Source organism: Schistocerca cancellata, chromosome 9, assembly GCF_023864275.1.
Source record: "Schistocerca cancellata isolate TAMUIC-IGC-003103 chromosome 9, iqSchCanc2.1, whole genome shotgun sequence".
In the NCBI taxonomy this organism is placed as follows: domain Eukaryota; kingdom Metazoa; phylum Arthropoda; class Insecta; order Orthoptera; family Acrididae; genus Schistocerca; species Schistocerca cancellata.
In genome coordinates, this window is record NC_064634.1 from 329,034,600 (window position 1) to 329,058,986 (window position 24,387).

Here is a 24,387-nt window from a genome sequence, read left to right on the forward strand (position 1 = left end):
ACTGTATCAAGGATCTAAAATTTGAACTAGGCAACATTGGGTTAAGTGTAGATTGTGCAATTCATGACACTGCAGCTGGGAATGAAAGCTTAACATAAAGAGCAATATTTTAGTGAGGTACAAGTCACATTATGCTGCATTATTGGATCTATAGGTTATCTGAAAACCTCTGTTTGTGTTCTGAGGTACTATGAGCTTGAGGAGGTAATACTGGAATGAAGAAAAGCAATTTTGCTGATTAACTGATAATGCAGTGCTAGACTGATGTGAATATTCTGACAGGTCAAATATTTGGTAACATTTTGCGGTTCTGTGAGGATTTAGTGCTCTGGTTTAATGAGAGTCATGCTCTGAGTTGAGTGGAGAAGTAGGGCAATGATTTGGTACCACTTCCATTGCCTTAATTTTGATCTGAATAGGAATTAAGTTATGTGATGGTGATTCTATTATTTTTTTAACATAATGATTAGTAAATCTTTGCTACTGCACATCTTGAGTTTTTGCTATTTTGCAAGTGGAAAAGAAATCCAAACCTTTCAAATTTAACCAATTTCAGACAGAGTTATGTCACAGAGTAATGATTGTAGTGTAACATGCACATATTTTTACTTGTCCACATATTTCATACTATAGTCAATTTTAGAGCTAATTACCGCAATGTCATGAGGACTATGTAATGTATTTATTTATGAAGTAATGGCCATTATTGGCCATTAGTGTTAAATATTTTTCCTTATGTTTAGAAGTAAAAGTAAGTGTAATAAGTAGGGTATTTTGTCTAATATTGTCATGTACTATGGTGGAGGAGAACCACCTCCAAGGGAACTGATAGCAGTGCATTTCCTTACTAACTGCCTCTTGGAACTGTTGAAGGCGTGGACAACTTGGTGAGAAAATGTGTAAAAGCCCATTAAAAGTGTGAAATTGCTTATGAAAAATGCTAAACATTGAGCAAGTGAAATTTTCTGTCCACAAAGTCAACTGCAATGCACAGTGTAATTTAACTTATTACAACCCAAGAGAATTTATTACTTGAAGCAAGACGGGACTTGTATCAAGTGATATGACTTTTAGAATGTAATCTTCATTTACCCGAAAAGGACATCACTTATAATAAAGATGCCTAAATTTTATTAAAAGTAAAGCTTTTGGATATTTTGTGCCACTGTACAATACACTGTATGTAAATATTTTGTATGGGGATTTTCATATGGCCAGTTCATATAAGTTGGAATTTAAAAAACGTATGTACTGCAGTTTTTGATAAGATTTCTTATGTAATATTTCTTTGTATGTAGATTTTAACCCACTGACTGGGGTCACTTGTGGTCATTGAATTGCCCAGTTACTATTTGCAATTTCTATCTGATCAATCCAATGAGGTGGTGATGTGATGAAGCAAGCTGAGATAATTTTACTTCCTCTTGTTTTACCATCTACCTCCTTAAAATTAATTTTTGAATTTTAACTAATTACCATTAACATACAAGAGTATAATTTGCATTTTGATAAAAGAGGAAGATTGACCTTAGTTTTAAAGAATATAACACCAGATCTGATTTTGTGCTTAGTTTTATGTATGTAATTGATTTTCTAATTTATTTTGACTGTAGATTTTAACCCACTGTCTGGGGTCACTTGTGGTCATTGAATTGCCCAGTTAGCTATTTGCAGTTTCTATCTGATCAAGACAGGGTGATGTGATGAAGCAAGCTGAGATAATTTTACTTCCCCTCTTGTTTTGCCATCTGCCTCCTTAAAATTCATTTTTGTATTTTAACTAATTAGGCACTACTATTAACATACAACTGCGTTTTCATAAAAGAGAAAGGTTGGCCTCAGTTTTAAAGAATATAACACCAGATCTAATTTTGTGCTTAGTTTTACGTATGTAATTGTTTTTCTGATTTATTTTGACTATGCCTAGTTAATATCTTTTGTTATAGGGTGAAATCATTGATTGTTTTGTGCCTTAAATTCTTTTGACAACTCATAAACAAATATAAATTCTGTACTAATTGTAAACATTTGGAGGAACATCTAACAGCATTCTTAAAGGATCTATTTGGCTCTATTCAAAAACACGTTAGCAAAGACAGCCCTTAATTAATTCCAAAGTAATTTTCACTTTCATAAAAAGTATTGTTTGCATAACTGTATTTGTTAATTTCATGATTTAAAAACATAATACAGCTTAACCATTGTAGTAGAAGAAACTGTTAAAAAGAAGCAATTTTTCTATGTATTCAGATAATTTAATGAGTGAAGTTTTAATTGTAATTTCAGTAAATTAAACATCAAACAATCTATAGTTTCAGTACCTATTATTGTGAGGATATATAACGGCCCAATTTTTGGTCCTGAGATAGTCAGTCCACGGCTGAGTTTCAGACAAGAAACCTGTGTTGGTTAGAATAACAACAATGCATCAACTTAACTGTAACATAAGTGTAACACAGGCCATGTGTTAAAACAATGACAGTGTTTGTTCCATACATACCTTTTTATTCTTCAAGAACTGTGGACTGAGTGGTTAGGCTTTTACTGCTTGTAGATGTTCAACAGTAACCTGTTGTTGCAGTATGTGGATGTTTGCCTGCAACCTATTAATGAGACATACCGAAAAAGTTAAACAATAGTTGACTGACCATATAACTGCGTAATATTGAGGGGGGGAGGTGGGGGGGTTGTTAACAGTGAAAGTAAACAACTGTGAAATGCTACTGTGCACCTGTCAGCTACATCATTTAAAGTAGGCAGTGTTGGACTTTCAACCCCCATTTTTCAGCCAGTATCACAACACAGTACATTGACACCAAGGACAATCAATGAGGTAGTAAAGCAGGCAAATGTCACAAGCCCTACCACAAACTACCCTGTGACATCAAAATGATCAAACTTAATTCAGCATTTTAAACAGCTGTTCTACCTTCAGTAGAAATCTTATGGTTAGCTGAGTATCTATCAGGTTAAAATCTATTGTAGTAAATAGTGATAGCAGAAATTTTGTATAGATTTTGTGAAGTGTGAAACAGTCAAACAGGGTATAAAACTCAAGGATGTGCGCACAACTATATCCTCAGTAAATGTTTTCTAAGAGGGGAAAAAAATTTACTATCATTAAGAAGTAGAAATCATACAAAATATTTTCATCATGGTGTATAAATTGACAATATGTTTTAATTTTCAAATTTGTCTTTTACACAAAAACCTGCAGTTCTAAATTATGATCACAAAGATGTTGCAAATACAGTTCATAAGCAGAGTATGATGATGTCATGCACATTTGTGTCTTTTGTGTAAAAAATGAAAATGTAAACTATGATCACACAATGCTATAACAATTATGAATGTCTTGCTTTCTTGTCTTCTGAAGACTATCCAAGCATGTACCCTTTTTGATATCTAATCAGAGTTTGAATTAAAAAAAAAAAAAAAAAAAAAAAAAAGAAAAGAAATGAAAAAGAAAACCTGTATAATTGTGTATGTATATTTGCTAACAGCTTTTTTGTATGTAAACTAATGTATATTTGTAATAGATATACAGCTTCTAATCATCTCATTAATTGATATCTCATCTCATCTTCTCATAAAACTGACTTTTTCCTTAACAGTTTGTATCCATCCACGCAAACGGCCAAGAGAATCAGTACATCTGCATCTATATAGCTACTCAGTAAGCCACCTTATGGTATGTGGCGGAGGGAACCCTGTACAACTACTAGACATTTCCTATCCTGTTCACAAATTGAGGGAGGGAAAACTGACTATCTATATAGATGGCTCTGTAAGAGCCCTAATTTCTTTATATTATCTTTGTAGCCCTTATGTGCAATGTAGTTGATGGCAGTAGTATTGTTTTGCAGTCCACTTCAATCGCCAGTTCTTTAAATTTTCTCAATAGTGTTCCTGAGAAAACTACATTGCCTTCCCTCCAGGAATTTCCATTTGAATTTCTGAAGTATCTCCATAACACTTGCATCTTGTTCAAACCTGCTGGTAACAAATCTAGCAGCCAGCCTCTGGAATTGCTTCAGTGTCTTCCTTTAATCAGACCTCAACAACATCATCAGATGTGCTTGGACGACCTGACAATTTCCCACATCTTACTGATCACCCCATTTCTCCAAAACATTTATGCCAATCACAAAGTGTAGGCCTACTAGGAGGATCTTTTGTGAACTTGGTATGGAAATTATGCTGAAATGTTGTTGCTGACTTCAATTCTTCAAACCAAAACAAACAGCTAGCATGCTAGGGTCCAGTGAAGGCAGCCATCTTTAATGCAACTGCCACTAGTGCTCCTTACAGTGCTACTGGCACTAGCAAACTACACAAGACAAAACTCGATGAATTTCCTTACAAATTCTCACTACAATCACCTCTGTAGATACTATGAATTAATTTAAATGAATTTTGAAAGTTGTAAAGTCCTTTTTGAAACAACCTGTATAATGGGCATGTCACACCTACTCAGGCTGTTTTGACCTGCAAATTATTCAATGGTGCCACCTAGTGGCATAGTCAGCTTACAAAAACTTATTTTGTAGTATGATATTCTTTGTACTTGCAAATCAAACACTGCAGTTTTTGGTTTACCATTGGAATAGCATAAAAATGTTGTGCCTTTTTATGTCAGTTGGTGTAAAGTGAACTTGCACTGGATGGGAGAAGATTTTATGTAAACCTAATACTATACTTATCTTTATGTGGTTTATATGTGTCAAAGTATGTAAATGTTTGAAGTATATAAAAAACTGTCAAAACTGCTGTAACAGGGAAAATAAGGGCACCAGCTGAAAAATGCTCCTGTCAGAGCACAAAAAGGTGAATATTCTCACCTTTAAAGGACTGATAGAAAAGTGGGAAACCAGCTGCCTCAGTCCTCACTCTGCCTTCCTCACCATAAATTTTGGGATGTGAACATACAATTATTTCTACTTTTTTCTGCTGAAAGACAGTAGCAGACAGACAAAAAGTGGAAGAGAGAGGAGACAGTGGCAGTGGGAAAGAAAGAGTGGACACAGTGACAATGGGAAAGAGAATATGGCAGTATAAGAGACGTGGTTGAAGATAATGGGAGTGGAAGCCAAAGAGGAGATGGTTATGACAAGTGACAGACAGTGGCAGTAAGAGATGAATGGAAACAGTAGCAATGAGAGCAAGAGAGACAGTGGAAATTAAGATGGGAGATGAGTGGAGAAGTTGCGTAGGCGTGGGGAGATTTGGACTCCCCCCCCCCCAAGTATTCGCTGGTCCTTGGTGTCCAGTTCAAAGTGAGACTCATCACTGAAGACAATTCTACTTCAATCAATGAGATTCCAGGCCGAAGGTGTGTCTGGAGACACCCCAGATAGCAGTGGGGTAACAACCTGACTGTTGCCTGCCACACGACCTGGCCATCAAGGTTGCCATTTCTTTTCATAGCATGACCCCTTACTGCATAGGCACCCTTACTGAACAGCAGTACATTAGCAATATTCTATGCCCCGTTTTGTTGCCTTTTATGGCAAGCCATCCTGAGCTTACATTTCATCAATATAATGCCCACTTGCATAAGGTGAGAATTTCTACTGGTTGTGTTCTTGCTTATCAAACCCTGCCTTGGCCAGGAAAATGAGAATGTTTGCAGTATTATAAGCAGCACTGCCCAGACAGCTAAGTATGTTTACAATTTATTGTGCCAATTAGACAGAATTTGGCATGATATCCCTCAGGAGAACATCCCACAACTCTATGAATCAATGCCAAGCTGAATAACTGTTTGCATAACAGCCTGTGGCAGACCAATGCACTACTGTCTTGCTCAATTTGTGAAGCTTTTTCTGTTTAATAAATCATTCAGCTGTTTTAAAACTTTAATCATTTGTTTTCTGTACATGTGCATCACATCTACCAATTTCCATTGCATTCAGTTAATTTATTCATGGTGCGTCTTTTCTTTCATCTTAGAGTGTATCAAAAATTGAGCTTTCAGGATCTTGCTCCCTGTTGAATAAATTTCTGCAGATTCTGATGCTGACAAGTACACTATACTATGACTGAAAGAATTTACAGACATGTTGAAATTAAACACATTTGAAAAAGGAAGGTATTTTATTTTATATACTGATATTATATTTTTATTTTCTGCTGGTAACAGGAGTTGATTCTGAATCAAAATTATACAACATAAAGTCGCTTCTTCCTGCATATCACTCACATTCAAGTCACTTAAGATCATTTACAGTTTTAATTGTGAGAGTAGTAGAAAATGGAACTTTCAGAAAAAAACACAATCATAGTATTGTGCTACAGAGAGCAAAGCATAAATTCAAGTTTTCCAAAAGAAATAACTTGTCCCTCTTGCATCAGAGTTTTCACTATATTATTTTATTTGTTCTCTATCTGGTACCGTGTGAGTATGCAAGGAAAAACACAGTATTCCCACTGATTCTTCCATACGTGAAAGCCAAACATTGTAAAATTAAACAGCTGAATCTGATCTACAAATCTGAGACCCTATTTTACCTGCTTCAGTCTTCATCACATCAAAAAACAATGATAGCACCTCTGTTCAAAATAAGAAAAGCAAAAGGAAAACTTCATTCCATGTCATTACAATTCAAGGACAGAAAATTATTCAAAACCATTACCGTCAGTTCCACTGATACAAATACAGCCACTGTGAATCAATATTTATCTTGAGCACTATTCATAATAATGAAGACAGTCTTCTTTTCTCAGGAGTGAATATTTTAGGCTGCTTATACACAGGGATTATTGCCAATGTTGATCTTATTAACTCCCACATTTACATTGGTTTTCTACACCTTTATGCCTTGTGACATTTGAACATAAATTATTGTATTGCCTGAAGTTGTAAAAATGTTTTTGTTATCAGATGAATTTGCTCAAATTTGGAAACAGACAGTACTGCACGGAATGGAATTCTGTTGGCAGTGGAAATAGCTAGCTTTTTCCTGTTTTCATCAACCCTAAATGACTTATAACATTCTGATGATTCATACATGTAGTCACATATGGAATTTTGCAGCTGCCATCTCCCCTCTTGGTTACTTCAAAGCTGACAGGACAGATGCCTTGTACTCTGTACATGAGTACTATTTGCAAATACTACTTTTATGGTGGATTCAGATGAGGAGAGTGAGTGTCCTAGTTCTTCAGAAGCATGTATTGCCATTGTTCCTGCTGATACCACACCTGAAGTGCATGGGTGACCAAGGGTGAGTATGAGACTGAGAACTTTGCGCCATACCAATTCCGAGGAAGGCTGGACGACTACCGATTGTGTGCCAAATATCTATCCATTCTCAGGACACTCTGGAAAGTGCAACCTTACCAGTTTAGACTAGACAGCACACCTCTAGACTTCTTTTTGTGTTTACTTACAGACAGTATGGTGAATCATATAAAGCAGCAAACTAATCTGTAAGCGCAATAAAGCATAAGGAAATTATGAAGCACAAATCCCTTCCCCTACCTGCTCACTATCAAAGTGGAAAGGAGTTACTCTCATAGAAATAAGAAAGTTTCTGGAAATTATAGTCCATGTGTGTGTAAGAGTGAGACCCTCTATACGAGAGCACTGGTCCAAGAATCCTGTTGTGTCATGTAATTTCTGTCCAAACATCCTGAGGCATGACAGGTTTCTTTCTATTTAGAGAAACTTTCACATCAATGACAATTCAGTTACTAAGAAAAAAGGAGAAGCTGGCTATGACCCACTGCACAAGGTGAGACCACTCCTGGATATGGTGTCTGCTAATTTCCAGCAAACATATGCATCCATTCAAAACATTACAAATGGTGAAGGCATACGCAAATTTCATGGCTGTGTGTATTTCAGTACATACCACTGAAGCCAAATAAACATGGTATAAAACTGTACATGTTGTCAACGTCAGAGACAGATTATGTCTGGAATTTTTCTGTTTATGCAGGTGAGAGGTCTGACACAGTGACACTTGTAAAGACATTGCTTGGGGATCTGTCAGGAAAAGGTTACACTTTGTTTACAGGCAGATACTACACCAGTTGAGTCCTTTTTTAAGAACTGGAAGCTGCAAAAACTGTTCTTGTGGGAACTAAAAAAAATCTAGGCACGGACTACCTTCTGCTATAAAAGATCTGAAACTTCAGTGAGGTGACCTAATTTTAGGCAGAAAGGAAATATCTTGGTATTCTGTTGGAAGGACAAAAGAAATGTGCACATGATAAGTACAAGGCACACTGCTGAGATTGACATTTATTGATAAGAGAGGCAGAGAGAAGTCAAAACCAGCCTGTGTGGTGGACTATAATAAAAAGAAGTTGGGTGTTGACTTATCAGACCAACGACAATCATACGGGGCTTTTGAGCATCGAACTGTGAATTGGTGGAGAAAGTTGTCATTCCACATAATACTAATGGTGATAATAAATTCAAGTATATTGTACAGCAAGGTAACTGAAAATGCCTCACAACATCACAGTTTATGACTATCTGTGCAGGTCTTGCAGACAGCAGAGATCTCGAACCACAACCGGGTACATCGGGACTCTCCAGACTATCAACTGGAAACCATTTTCTGGAAAAGATTGAGACAGAAATAGACAAGAAACAGAAGCAAAAACAATGTGTAGTGTGTTCTCTGAGAGGCAAAAAGCTTACTGGGAAAGTGTGGCACAAAGACACAAGCTACCAGTGTAGTGAATGCAAAGTGGCATTGTGCGAACTACCATGTTTCAAAATTTATCATACAAAGACCAAAATTGCACCTTAAAATAAAGCCAAAGGAGGTTACTGTATATAAAACAAGCAGTATAAATAATTATTAAAATTCTTGTTTAAAGTAATGTAGTTTTCCTTCTGAGCATTAACTGCATATATCCTTGACCAATTTTTCCTCTTTTCAAAAATTTTCAGTTATAAAGTTTTCAAAAATTTTTAATTATAAAGTTTCATGGAAACAAATATTAATTAAAAGAGCGAAGTATTACACATAGCTTAAAACTAGAAAGTTTAGGCTTTTCAGTAAGGGTAATGTCATTACTATAATAAAAACCATTTAATAGTTGTAGTAAATTAAAATACGCTAAAAACAGCTAGGCTTCATGCACTATGGCTCAGGGCCCAAAGTGTTAAATACCAACCAACTGAAGGAATTTTCATCATCACAAAGAATGTGCATGATAATAAACAAGTGTCATTGCACAAACGATAATTTTCTTTGACAGTTCCATTATTAATGGGGCTGTACAGATAGTGGACTGAATCAGTTGCTTCTAATTGGCCTGCAAAATAGATAATGAAATGTGGCTTCCCTTGCTACCTGAGGAATTACCACAAAACTTCAAACACGCAACATAGTGTGTAAGAGTAGACTTGATGCATAAGATAGTATATTTGGTGAGTTACCTGGTCGCGGAATCTTCCAAGTTGCTGGCGACACTTGTGGTTGCGACAGTTACATACATTATACTCTCCAATGGTTAATTCAGTTTGACATTACTTCACAAACACATGATAATGGTGTGTAGTTTCATTAAAATTAACTGCCTAACAGTACTAACAAATAATTTCTGACTCATCTGAACTCATGTCAATAGGTTCATTGCAAACAGCTCCCACCTAGGAGGAACCACGAAAGTGTGAAGCAATGTCTTCCAAAATATCTTGGTGAAGTGTCCATTCTTCTTGCTGGTGAGCCTTATAAATAACCTCATATTCAAAAGACAAAAATTAGACAGGCCAACTGGACCCCATTTTCTAGTGCTGCCTGACTTTTGCTGTAGGGAAGAAAATGCAACTGTACCAGTTACATCTTTTCCACTGCTTCTTAACTGCCAAAAGTCATCCCTGACCTGACATCCATACATCCAAAGGTCACTCAAAGAGCTTCCAATGGAAACTTCTGACATATATTCATTACTTTAATCTTTCAATTGTTCAATAACCAAGCAATATAATTGTCTTTCTATTTTTGGGGCCGTACGTAAATTGCTTTTGTAAATTATAGGTACTATTACTGACAGACTTAAAAATTAATTTGCAAAAGTCATTTACAGTACTGACTCAGTCATTTGATGTCTTTTTGTCCATTGTACATTTTTGGATGGCGTATTTGACACTTACCCAATACCTCAGTAACTGTCATTCATGTGATGATTGAAGAGAGCAATACTATCTTTCTCAGTGAAACAAATTTAGTATTTCCTAGTATCCTTTGTGTCTTTTTCATTTTTAAGCTGGAATGATCACTGAGAGAATGGATATATGACTTTCATACAAGTTATGTAAGACCAAATTTCTTAGGTACTCTTCATGCAACTGGTAGCCAGAATTGTACTTTTAGACTGAGTCAGCGTTTCTCACATAGCTCTTCTTGCAGTCATTTTGGTTTTGTTTGTAATTTGCCATCATGACTTTATCTCCACTTTAACAAATGTGAGATGGATCTCTCTTAGATTTCATTGCACCTTTTGACACATTTACTGGACCACTGTGGGACTTTCCCACTCCTGAAAATCTTATTTAGCACGTACATATCTAAAGCATACTGCAACATACTTGTGAAAATTCTTTTCATTGATACTCCATATGTTCAGCCCCAGCAATGGATGTTTGATCATCGATTACCCAAGTAATCTGTTTCTTATGATTTTTGTTATACAAAAAATATTTACTTCACTTCATTAATATTTCTTCTAACTCCTGCATTCATTAATGTGTTGTTCAGTGGCCAAACAGTTGATTTGATGCAGCTCTCTGTTCCAGTCACTTGCTAACTATCATCTATATTTTAGCTTGACAATTTGCCTTATGCACTAATATCTAGGCCCATCTCTGCAATTCTGTCCCTCTATCACCCCTTCAACTATTGCTTTCAGGAACAACTAATATCGTAGTATGTGCAAAACCATACTGTCTCTTCGTTTCATAACATTCTTCATTAGATGTGTTTTCCATTGACTCACTGCAGGGAATCCTTGTTCCTTACTTGACCAATCAATCAATCAAACAGCAGCAGTATTCTATAACACTGCCTTTCAAAGGTTTCTAACCATTTCATATCAGTGTTCTCCACTATCCGTTTCATATCCAGTGCTTCAAACATAGCTCGTTTTTAATCTTTTTCTGGTGTCAGACATTATGCTTCCAGGTGTTAGCTATTTCTTTTTGTAGAAAGCCCTTGGCCAATTCTTGCTACTATATCCCTCCTGCAACTTCCTTCTTTGCCAGTCCTACTTCTGAGGAAGCAAAATTCGTTCATCACTGCAACAGAATTTTTTCAAAGTTTAAGATGTAGCCCTTCAGCATCTCCATTATCATTAGTTTTATTTTTGCTTATATGTATATTTTGGCCATTGGTTAGAACACACTCCACTTCAACAAGAATCGGACTAATTTCCTGATAACGGCTGCTATGTCATTGGTAAACTGTATCATGCTTACTTTCTATTCACGATAAAATCTCCCAAATGGAGATTTTCCTTGCTGATTCTTACATACACAAATTAAATATCAGGGGTGACACTGAACAACACCGTACCTAACAACTATCCTGATCTTGCATCATTTCATCAGTGCTGATTTCTCCTGTCAGAGTCTTGTATTTCTGATGTATGAGGTAGCTCACCAAGCTGAATGTGCAGCAGTTTTCACATCCAGCTGCTATTGCTTTCTTCACAAATACAAAAATTATAATAGATTGAAAATCTGATGTAACTTCTCAATTACATAAATTTTATTCACTGAAAATGTCCCCAGGAACAGCCTGATTCCCTCCTTCAAGGAGGAGGATTGCTTATGACCCAGCTGATCACAGAACAACTAGAGAGGTGTTTATCCAAAAAGAAAGAGAATGCAAAGAGGGGCTCAGGCATATTATTTAGTGCTAACTCTGGTGCCCTCTGGACCACTAGCCACCATATTTTGTGCGTTCATTCTATAGTTTTTTATTTTTTTAGAAAGAGTGTGCAATTTGGTTTTGTGAGCTCCAGAATTGCTGGTTTTATTTTTGGGATTATGACTGCTGTGTGCTCAGCATATAAATACTCATTTATATCTGGGGAAAACACTGAAGACTGGTGTATATATTTTTTTTGGTACCCATTCTTTCACTCAGCTGTATTATGTGTATACTAATGTATGAGGGCTATTTGGAAAGTAAGTTCTGATCGGTCGCAAAAAGGAAGCCACTGCAAAAATGAAAAATGTTTTATCTCCAATAGTTAGCTACACTTGTCAGTTACTTCTCTACAAAGTCGCTGCTCTGACTTAAGACATTTGTCAAAGTGTTGTACCAACTAGAACTGATGGTATGGAACATTCTTAATATTTTGGAAAATGAATGGTGACTTATCAACTGAAAATATAAAGTACTTACTGTGTACTTACATGTTTAGTTTGATGTGGATACTACATCAGAACATTTATGATCTGAAGATGGCAGTAGCCGAAATGGCTAATAGTGAAGTGTAAAAGTCTGTGCGATCAGGACGGCCCTGTGCTATAAAGAATGATGACTTGTAAGTAATCATAAAAAAAGTTCAATTTCTAACCCTGTCAAAAACGTGTGTAACACTGACCTATAAATAATTTTCTTGGAAAAAAAGGAAAACCTGACATTATAATTTTTTCCTTTCTGTAAGAGCTAGGGCAGATATGGGGGGCCCCTTGGCCCCGGGTATGGGTGCCCTTGGCTGTGTGGGGTTAGGTTGTAACGTACACAATCTGCAAGTAAGTTTCCACACTTGACCCTTGTAACACAAAGTTTATTTCAGTTCATTTAAATTAAAATGAAAGTTAACCACATGGTACATTATATTTATACGAGAGTTAACTTTATTCTAGAACATTTCTGTTTGAACTCCATTATTCTCTGTAAGTCAAAATCTACTGTGCATCACACCGCTTTGATGACATAAAATCTGGTGTGCAATCTTTCGATTTGCTTCACTACCTCTCTAGGGCAGCCTATCTTTTCCTTGTGATAATCAAGCAGCAAGCGGCTACCACCTTTTGCGAAGCCTGCTGTTTTGGCAGACACAGTGAAAGAAAAAAATTTTTGTTCAAATATTTTATTGTTTCTGACAATATTTGCTTTTAAAATTCATACACTTCTGTATGCTTTCAAACTAATTATGGAAACATTTTTTGAACTTTGTACTTCCAAATTTGGGTTCTGAAAAGCTTCAACAGCATCCTGAGGTGCTGACAATCAGTGTCTACAAAATTTTTATTTCACATAAGATAATAAGAAAACTCTTTATGATAAACCGGGTGAATACTGGCAACAAGACATTAATTTCCATGATGTTCTCCATCAAATAATATACTGTCTGATGTGCTATGAGAGCTAGCACTGTGATGATGAAGAATGATGAAATTTTTTTTGGTACTTTTCTTAATTTCATCGATGACTGTGATGAACACATTGCCACATACAAGTGAGCATTAGCTGTTCTTCAAGCTTCAAAAGCAATTGACATTACACATCCAGTGTACCCAATGAATCAAATGATCATTTTCGTGAATGAACCCCTATTGTTGATTTCAGATCACATTGTAACACACAAACAGATGTCTGTGATTAGTTTCCAGCTTGTATGAATATGTCCAAATCTCATCTACATCTACATCTACATTTATACTCCGCAAGCCACCCAACGGTGTGTGGCGGAGGGCACTTTACGTGCCACTGTCATTACCTCCCTTTCCTGTTCCAGTCGCGTATGGTTCGCGGGAAGAACAACTGTCTAAAAGCCTCCATGCGCGCACTAATCTCTCTAATTTTACATTCGTGATCTCCTCGGGAGGTATAAGTAGGGGGAAGCAATATATTCGATACCTCATCCAGAAACGAACCCTGTCGAAACCTGGCGAGCAAGCTACACCGCGATGCAGAGCGCCTCTCTTGCAGAGTCTGCCACTTGAGTTTGTTAAACATCTCCGTAACGCTATCCCGGTTACCAAATAACCCTGTGATAAAACGCGCCGCTCTTCTTTGGATCTTCTCTATCTCCTCCGTCAACCCGATCTGGTACGGATCCCACACTGATGAGCAATACTCAAGTATAGGTCGAACGAGTGTTTTGTAAGTCACCTCCTTTGTTGATGGACTACATTTTCTAAGGACTCTCCCAATGAATCTCAACCTGGTACCCGCCTTACCAACAATTAATTTTATATGATCATTCCACTTCAAATCGTTCCGCACGCATACTCCCAGATATTTTACGGAAGTAACTGCTACCAGTGTTTGTTCCACTATCATATAATCATACAATAAAGGATCCTTCTTTCTATGTATTCGCAATACATTACATTTGTCTATATTAAGGGTCAGTTGCCACTCCCTGCACCAAGTGCCTATCCGCTGCAGATCTTCCTGCATTTCGCTACAATTTTCTAATGCTGCAACTTCTCTGTATACTACAGCATCATCCGTGAAAGGCCGCATGGAACTTCCGACACTATCTACTAGGTCATTTATATATATTGTGGAAAGCAATGGTCCCATAACACACCCCTGTGGCACGCCAGAGGTTACTTTAACGTCTGTAGACGTCTCTCCATTGATAACAACATGCTGTGTTCTGTTTGCTAAAAACCCTTCAATCCAGCCACACAGCTGGTCTGATATTCCATAGGCTCTTACTTTGTTTATCAGGCAACAGTGCGGAACTGTATCGAACGCCTTCCGGAAGTCAAGAAAAATAGCATCTACCTGGGAGCCTGTATGTAATATTTTCTGGGTCTCATGAACAAATAAAGCGAGTTGGGTCTCACACGATCGCTGTTTCCGGAATCCATGTTGATTCCTACATAGTAGATTCTGGGTTTCCAAAAACAACATGATACTCGAGCAAAAAACATGTTCTAAAATTCTACAGCAGATCGACGTCAGAGATATAGGTCTATAGTTTTGCGCATCTGCTCAACGACCCTTCTTGAAAACTGGGACTACCTGTGCTCTTTTCCAATCATTTGGAACCTTCTGTTCCTCTAGAGACTTGCGGTACACGGCTGTTAGAAGGGGGGCAAGTTCTTTCGCGTACTCTGTGTAGAATCAAATTGGTATCCCGTCAGGTCCAGTGGACTTTCCTCTGTTGAGTGATTCCGGTTGCTTTTCTATTCCTTGGACACTTATTTTGATGTCAGCCATTTTTTCGTTTGTGCGAGGATTTAGAGAAGGAACTGCAGTGCTGTCTTCCTCTGTGAAACAGCTTTGGAAAAAGGTGTTTAGTATTTCAGCTTTACGCTTGTCATCCTCTGTTTCAATGCCATCATCGTCCCAGAGTGTCTGGACATGATGTTTCGAGCCACTTACTGATTTAACGTAAGACCAGAACTTCCTAGGATTTTCTGTCAAGTCGGTACCTAGTATTTTACTTTCGAATTCACTGAACGCTTCACGCATAGCCCTCCTTACGCTAACTTTGACATCGTTTAGTTTCCGTTTGTCTGAGAGGTTTTGGCTGCGTTTAAACTTGGAGTGAAGATCTCTTTGCTTTCGCAGTAGTTTCCTAACTTTGTTGTTGTACCACGGTGGGTTTTTCCCGTCCCTCACAGTTTTCCTCGGCACGTACCTGTCTAAAATGCATTTTACGATTGCCTTGAACTTTTTCCATAAACACTCAACATTGTCAGTGTCGGAACAGAAATTTTCGTTTTGATCTGTTAGGTAATCTGAAATCTGCCTTCTATTACTCTTGCTAAACAGATAAACCTTCCTCCCTTTTTTTTTATATTCCTATTAACTTCCATATTCAGGGATGCTGCAATGGCCTTATGATCACTGATTCCCTGTTCTGCACATACAGAGTCGAAAAGTTCGGGTCTGTTTGTTATCAGTAGGTCCAAGATGTTATCTCCACGAGTCGGTTCTCTGTTTAATTGCTCGAGGTAATTTTCGGATAGTGCACTCAGTATAATGTCACTCGATGCTCTGTCCCTACCACCCGTCCTAAACATCTGAGTGTCCCAGTCTATATCTGGTAAACTGAAATCTCCACCTAAGACTATAACATGCTGAGAAAATTTATGTGAAATGTATTCCAAATTTTCTCTCAGTTGTTCTGCCACTAAGGCTGCCGAGTCGGGAGGTCGGTAAAAGGAGCCAACTATTAACCTAGCTCAGTTGTTGAGTGTAACCTCCACCCATAATAATTCACAGGAACTATCCACTTCTACTTCACTACAGGATAAACTACTACTAACAGCGACGAACACTCCACTACTGGTTGCATGCAATCTATCCTTTCTAAACACCGTCTGTACCTTTGTAAAAATTTTGGCAAAAAATATCTCTGGCTTCAGCCAGCTTTCTGTACCTATAACAATTTCAGCTTCGGTGCTTTCTATCAGCGCTTGAAGTTCCGGTAGTTCACCAACACAGCTTCGACAGTTTACAATTACAATACCAATTGCTGCTTGGTCCCCGCATGTCCTGACTTTGCCCCGCACCTGTTGAGGCTGTTGCCCTTTCTGTACTTGCCCGAGGCCATCTAACCTAAAAAACCGCCCAGCCCATGCCACACAACCCCTGCTACCTGTGTAGCCGCTTGTTGCGTGTAGTGGACTCCTGACCTATCCAGCGGAACCCGAAACCCCACCACCCTATGGCGCAAGTCGAGGAATCTGCAGCCCACACGGTCACAGAACCGTCTCAGCCTCTGATTCAGACCTTCCACTCGGCTCTGTACCAAAGGTCCGCGGTCAGTCCTGTCGATGATGCTGCAGATGGTGAGCTCTGCTTTCATTCTGCTAGCGAGACTGGCAGTCTTCACCAAATCAGATAGCCGCCAGAAGCCAGAGAGGATTTCCTCCGATCCATAGTGACACACATCATTGGTGCCGACATGAGCGACCACCTGCAGATGGGTGCACTCTGTACCCTTCATGGCATTCGGAAGGACCCTTTCCACATCTGGAATGACTCACCCCGGTATGCACACGGAGTGCACATTGGTTTTCTTCCCCTCTCTTGCTGCCATATCCCTAAGGGGCCCCATTACGCGTCTGATGTTGGAGCTCCCAACTACCAGTAAGCCCACCCTCTGCGACTGCCCGGATCTTGCAGACTGAGGGGCAACCTCTGGAACAGGACAAGCAACCATGTCAGGCCGAAGATCAGTATCAGCCTGAGACAGAGCCTGAAACCGGTTCGTCAGACAAACTGGAGAGGCCTTTCGTTCAGCCCTCCGGAATGTATTTCGCCCCCTGCCACACCTTGAGACGACCTCCCACTCTACCACAGGTGAGGGATCAGCCTCAATGCAGGCAGTATCCCGGGCAATCACAGTCGTAGTCCGATCGGGGGATGCGTGGGACGAGCTGGCCGTCCCCGACAAACCCACATCCGGACCCCCACAGTGATGCCCATTGGCAACAGCCTCAAGCTGTGTGACCGAAGCCAACACTGCCTGAAGCTGGGAGCGAAGGGATGCCAACTCAGCCTGCATCCGAACACAGCAGTTGCAGTCCCTATCCATGCTAAAAACTGTTGTGCAAAGAACGTCTGAACTAATCTACAGAGAGCGCAAACAAATCGACACAAAATTTAAACGGTTATTAAAATACAAGATTGCCTAGTAAATGCAGTAATGCTGCTACTTGCGCACTGCTGACACACTGCTCGGTGGCGGAAGGAGACTACGTGATTTTACACTATTCAGGTACTAAAACGTGATGCTACAACTCTCAAATACTATAATACGCCCGAAATTTATGAATTAAACAATGCAAGTACCAAAAACATGCAAAGAAATTTAAAACTATGTAACAAATGAGTGAGCTAGGAGTATACGACTTGCTGCTGCAGCTGCTTATCCAACGGCGGCAGGGAGCACACTGACTGTGACCAACCAACACTGGCCGTTCAAAACAAAAACAGAAGACAGACGACTACGCGAATTTACACTATTCAGGTACTAAAACACGATGCTACAACTCTCAAATACTATAATACGCCTGAAATTTATGAATTAAACAATGCAAGTACCAAAAACACACAAAGAAATTAAGAATTAAACTATGTAACAAATGAGTGAGCTAGGAGTATAAGACTTGCTGCTGCAGCTGCTTATCCAACGGCGGCAGGGAGCACATATCATCTCCTTTATGGGTTTTTCATTTCCTCAGTTGAATTTTTGAGCATTTCCTTGTGCCAATCAACAGGGGCCTCAGTCAGGAGAAAAAAGCTTTTACACATGTAAATGGTAATACAAAACTGAATGTAACACTGTATGCAAAAGGATACCTCTGCCTCACACTACGTCACATAACAGCCCTCTTCTACACTAAAGAGCCAAATAAACTGGTACACCCACCTAATATCATGTAGGGCCCCTGCGAGTATGCAAGTGCTGCAACACGATGTGGCATGGACCCCACTTATGTCTGAAGTAGTGCTGGAGGGAACTGACATCATGAATCCTGCAGGGCTGTTCATAAATCTGTAAGAGTACGAGGGGTTGGATATCTCTTCCTGAACAGCACACTGCAAGGCATGCCAGATATGCTTGATAATGTTCATGTCTGGGGAACTTTGGTGGCCAGCGGAAGCATTTAAACTCAGAAGAGTGTTCCTGGAGCCATTCTGGTCATGTGGGTGTTGCATTGTTCCGCTGAAACTGTCCAAGTCCATCGGAATGCACAATGGACATGAATGGATGTAGGTGATCAAACAGGATGCTCATGTACATGTTACCTGTCAGAGACATGCCTAGACCTATCAGGGGACCCATATCACTCTAACTGCACATGCCCCACACTATTTACAGAGCCTCCACCAACTTGAACAGTCCCCTGCTGACGAGCAGGGTCCATGGATTCATGAGGTTGTTCCATACCTGTCCATGTAGATCCACTCGATGCACTTTGAAACGAGACTCGTCTGACCAAGCAACAAATCCAATGTTCGTGTTGACAGGCCTAGTCAAGGTGTAAAGCTTTGTGTCGTGCAGTCATGAAGGGTACACTAGTGAGCCTTCGGCTTTGAAAGCCCATGTCGACGATGTTTTGTTGAATGGTTCGCACGCTGACACTTCCTGATGGCCAAGCACCAAAATCTGCAGCAATTTGCAGAAGGGTTGCATTTCTGTCATGTTGAACGATTCTCTTCAGTCGCTGTTGGCCCCCTTCTTGCAGGATCTTTTCCCAGCCACATCAATGTCGGATTTCAATTGTAGCAGCAGTAACCAATCTAACAACTGCGCCAGACACTTTTTGTTTTATATGTGTTGCTGACCGCCGTGCCATATTCTGTCTGTTTACATATCTCTGTATTTGAATATGCATGCCTATACCAGTTTCTTTGGCGCTTCAGTGTATCGTCTCGTGCACAACATTGATGTTTTTTGGAACAACTGATTGGACTTACCTTCACAAAATTTGTCACTGACAGAACTGACTGTGATGAAATTCTGTACAGCAATCATAAAGAGTCTTGTCTGTTGGCCATTTATTATCAAAAGTGGAAGTAAGTGATCTGACACATTAGTTTTTGAGGTACAGCTGTAAAAATCATTCAATGAAAACCAATGAATCACTGCCAGGTGGGTAGAGTGCAAGACAGGTGTTGTCATCTGTGCAGGAAAGCTCATTTATGCCAATCAGTTTATGAGGGATGTCTGAACAAATGAGACAATAAAAACGTTGCCTGTGAATAGCACTGGTCTGAATTTAAGTCCTGGTCTGGCACACAGTCTCAATCTGTCAGGAAGTTTCATCATTGTGTACACGTCTGTAAATTCTTGATCATTAAAGTGAGCTCAGAGTGTGTAACCTAAATACAGGAGCAAAAGAAACAAAAGAAGATAGGTCTGATGTTAGGCTAGTGAACAGTTTTTCCTGACAATTCCAAACAATTGGCAGTACTGACTCACACTTACAGGCTTTATCCAAAAAAAAAAAATCTTAGAAATTTTCATCAAATGCAGTAATGACAAGTATTATTAAGGGGACTGGTCTGTGAATACCAGGGAAACCTTGAAAAAATTGGTCAGTTTTCTGAACTCAAAGAATAAGATTTGTAAGCCCATATAATGCTTACCATCTTTTAAGACATCTTTTTGGAACATTTTTATGTATGAACCACAGCTTTAGCTCTCACACGTTTTTTATCATATTTTTTGTTGGGTGTGAAATAAACTGTGCTAATTAGCTAATTATTTATGTATATTACAGGTACACATTACTCAAAATACAAACAAAGTAGAAGGTTTATTTTTTTCCTGCAAGTTCTTTACACTATTCTCTCTAAAGCAGACAACTGAAAAGATGGCGCTGTCATAAATTGTGGTACACAAAGATTTTAAGTATGATTACTAAAAATTTTGAAATGAATTCACAGTTTTTCTTCAATAAACATTTTATTTTCAAAGTTAAGTCACAAGAGTAGTCTACTTTTTAGTTGAGCATGTTTTTAAGACAGTATACAAAATTTCAGCTCTCTATAGTCAATAGCTTTTAGCAAAAGTGTTCCAGAACATGACGTAATTTAACTTTTGGGAAATTCAAGTTCAAGTTAGAACTCGCTTTTTCTATTAAACCTGCATGGCACTAATGCATCCCAGGTCCATATTCATCTTGTTTCCTGTGTTGTTCTTCCTCCCTTCTCTTTTCCACACTTCTTATTCTTGCGTCTTTGGTGACTTCCAACAGTGATTTTTCTGCTTCAAAGAGTCTCCTTTGGTCATTGGTTATTAGAGCTCTATGTATACTCAGTCCACGAGGCACTCCCATCAATTCCATAACATTAAGCCTTCACACTACACCATCACTAAGAACATAGAACAGCACCTAGCACACCTATTTTCAAAGTATTTAGTCCTACTAGAACAGTTTTTGGTATCTGTTCCCATATACAATTGTTGAAACTTTCATTTGGATTTTGAGTCCTACCATGTAAACATTTCTCTAATAATGTTGTGTCACTAAGATCCCTACATACAGGTTTTATAGCTTCTATTATAGCAAATGGCAAAGAATGTAAATGGTTGTAGGTCTCACTTTGAGTTACAGCCCTCTGGCACCCACACCATGAATCACTGCCAGGTGGGCAGAGTGCATGACAGGTGTTGTCATTTGTGGAGGATTTATGAAAGAAGGTTACTGCAACCTGTCTATCTCTTTGTCTGTAAGCCGAACATTTCCATTAACGCACGTACCAGCAGCTAATTTCTTTCCCTCAAAATTCCTCAATCTTGTACCTAATCTTGCACCTCTAACTGAATAAATAGGTGGTGTCTCAACATTAATACTGTCAAGCCCATTGTCCACATACTTCAGTTTTAGCTTCGAAGCATGTGGAGTAATTGAAGGGGATTCAAGTGTTGTGTTACATTGTATTTCAGTATTAGCAGAGTTAATCCATTTGGTGAACCGATTTCCATAAAATTTATGTTGTTTTACACTGAACTTCTTACTTTCAAGTGAATTAAGAAACTCATGCACACAATAAGAAACTCACGCATACAACTGCTTTGCTGTAAACGAAATATTTGCGCCAAAACAACAGCAAACAATGACGAAACTCTCTACATAAACAAAAGATAAGCAACTGTAAAATCTTTGCAGGTTATCCTACTTACAAACTAAAAAGTCATAAAAATGAAAGAAATGAGAGTGAAACTTTATTTTTAACAGAGCTGACTGTGTGCCATGGGGACATTGTGGTGCGTGCAGGCACTTTTACATTCCTCTAATTTTGGTACTTTCTGTGGTCCATTTTCATGGAAGTAAACTACAGAGAATTTTTTAAGACAAAAATTAAAAAATCAATTTTTTGACAGTTATTCACCTACAAGTCCCCTTAATGGACCTTTATCAGGTTTAGGGAAACATATTTTAAATGGTTAAGAGGTTATGAAAAACAACACAGTAAATATAGTTAAAGAAGGTTCATATTGAAGTAAAAAGTATCTTATTTCAGAAACACTTCACTCACAAATACTCAGTATCCAAATTATGCAATAGCATTTCATGATGGGGCACATGAAAACTTAAAGATGAGAGAAACCAGCAACAACAAAATAATTTTGCGCTCATGGTATCTATCAACCTTACCTTTAACAAAATTAATGTTTTTCGATGAAATCTTCCAGGTGTATCTGCCGAGTTGTGATGTCATGTTGCCACAACATTTTGACAAGTTTCAAATTTGTCATCTTGTGGTGAAATGATACTACAACTCGACTGATAGGCCAAGAAGATTTCATCAATCAAATTTGCCAAGGAAGACTACATTCTCAAAGAATGTTCACTGTCTCAAACTAAACTAATTTGAAAGTCACTATTACAGACATTTCATTTAAAAATTGACTTTGAACTAAATAACTGAAAAATAGTACAAAGAGTGTTCACAATTTCAACAATTTGTAAAAGTAACAAATTATATTCACAATTATAATACAAAACTACAGCATGTTTGACTGTCAACCTGAGATAAATTATCACGTCTCTGGCACCTTTGCAGTCTTACTGACACAAAATCAGTCACTTTCACCAGCAGAATCATCTGCAAGAACAATATCATGCCCTGGAATATTTTGTGGGTCAAATGTAGCTTCAAAGCACTTTTTGAAAACATAACGTGCTTTTTTACTAGGTGGGGAACTGGGCACCATATCATCTTCACAATCAGACAATCTTGTCGGTAGTCTACTAGTCTGATAAGTACAGCTATTTCTACTGTAGAAGGTATCACAACTTTCACGATTGTCAAGAACATCCATGTTTTCGTCGACATCCATTTCACAATCTCTGTTAGCTATGTCCCTTTTCATAGCTGTTTTGCTGGAAGGTGGAACATCTTTTGATCTTTGGTTATTTGCAGTGTACACCTGTGAGCAGCCCTCTGCTGGTTCTGTGTCATCACAGAACATTTCAAAAATTTCTTCAGCTCCCAGTGCTTCATCACGTGCTGGTCGTCCTGTAATACAGAGTCTTTTTAAGTAACGAATCTGCAGAAGAGAGAATAGGGAGTACACATATTAAAATATGTTTGAGAAAGTATTAATGAATCATAGACAAAGGGAGAAGCTGCAAAACTAAAACAAGATTGTTCCTATTCGGAAGGCCTTGACTTCCAATCCTTAAACAGATTTTCAGTGTTTTCCTAAAGCTGCTTAAAATTACTTTGATGCAAACGGATGTTAAAAATCACAACTATGGTCCAGTATTTTCCTTCAAATATACAATTTATTGCTTTCCTGGTTTACACATATAACAGTACAACACATCTGAACCATGGAAAGTCCAGGACGGAGTAACAACAATCTGAAGAGGATATATTGCTACTCAATAACCTGGTTTTCAATCTATCCAGGTTGAGTGTTTCAGAGAGAGCATTAGGAAGTGGTTGACTAGAACAGGGGAAAGGAATACAGTAGAAGACGAATGGGTGGTTTTGAGAGATGAAATACCGAGGGCAGCAGGGGATCAAATAGGGTAAAATACAAGGTGTGATAGAAATACTTGGACAATACAAGAGATATTGAATTTTATTGAAGAAAGGATAAAGCAAATGAAGCAAGCAAAAGGGAACACAAACGTTTAATACATGCGATTGACAGGAACTGAAAAATGGCTAATCAGGTATGGCTAGAGGACAAATGTAAGGATTTAGAAGCATATTTCACTAGGGGAAAAACAGATACCCCCTACAGGAAAATTAAAGAGGCCTATGGAGAAACTAGAAGCAGATGTATGACTATCAAGAGCTCAGATGGAAAACCAGTCCTAAGCAAAGATGGGAAAGCTGAAAGGTGGAAGGTGGAAGAAGTATACAGAGGGTCTATATTATGGAGATAAGCTTGAAGGTAATATTATAGAAAAGAAAGAGGACACAGATAAAGATGAGAATGGAGATATGATACTGCAAGAAGAATTCAACAGCGAACTGAAAGACTAAAGTTGAAACAAGGCTCCGGGAGTAGACGACATTCCATCCGAACTACAGAATATCTTAGGAGAGCCAGCCAAGACATAACCTCAGACTTCATGAACAATGTAATAATTACAATCCCAAAGTGTGAATATTACTACAGAGTGTCCATACAAAGGAGATGAACTTGAAGGAAATATTATAGAATATTACAGAAATGGGAGGAGGAGGATATTAGTGTTTAACGTCCCGTCGACAACGAAGTCATTAGAGATGGAGCGCAAGCTCGAGTGAGGGAAGGATGGGGAAGGAAATCGGCCGTGCCCTTTCAGAGGAACCATCCCGGCATTTGCCTGAAGCGATTTAGGGAAATCACGGAAAACCTAAATCAGGATGGCCGGAGACGGGATTGAACCGTCGTCCTCCCAAATGTGAGTCCAGTGTGCTAACCACTACGCCATGACCTATAAATTACTTGTTAAATAAGTCATAGTTGCAAAATACTACCACA

The 24,387-nt window shown here is 38.5% G+C and overlaps 1 protein-coding gene across 1 annotated transcript in view; it reads right to left on the reverse strand.

Annotated features, from left to right (window-relative positions):
• Positions 1-20,371: 20,371 nt before the first annotated feature.
• Positions 20,372-24,387, reverse strand: part of LOC126100666 (cell cycle checkpoint control protein RAD9A) — a 53,699-nt gene continuing 49,683 nt past the window's right edge. The window contains exon 6 of the mRNA XM_049911286.1: positions 20,372-22,922. Within this exon, the coding sequence (XP_049767243.1) occupies positions 22,483-22,922 (440 nt within the window). The 3' untranslated portion in view covers positions 20,372-22,482. The remainder of the gene's footprint in view (positions 22,923-24,387) is intronic.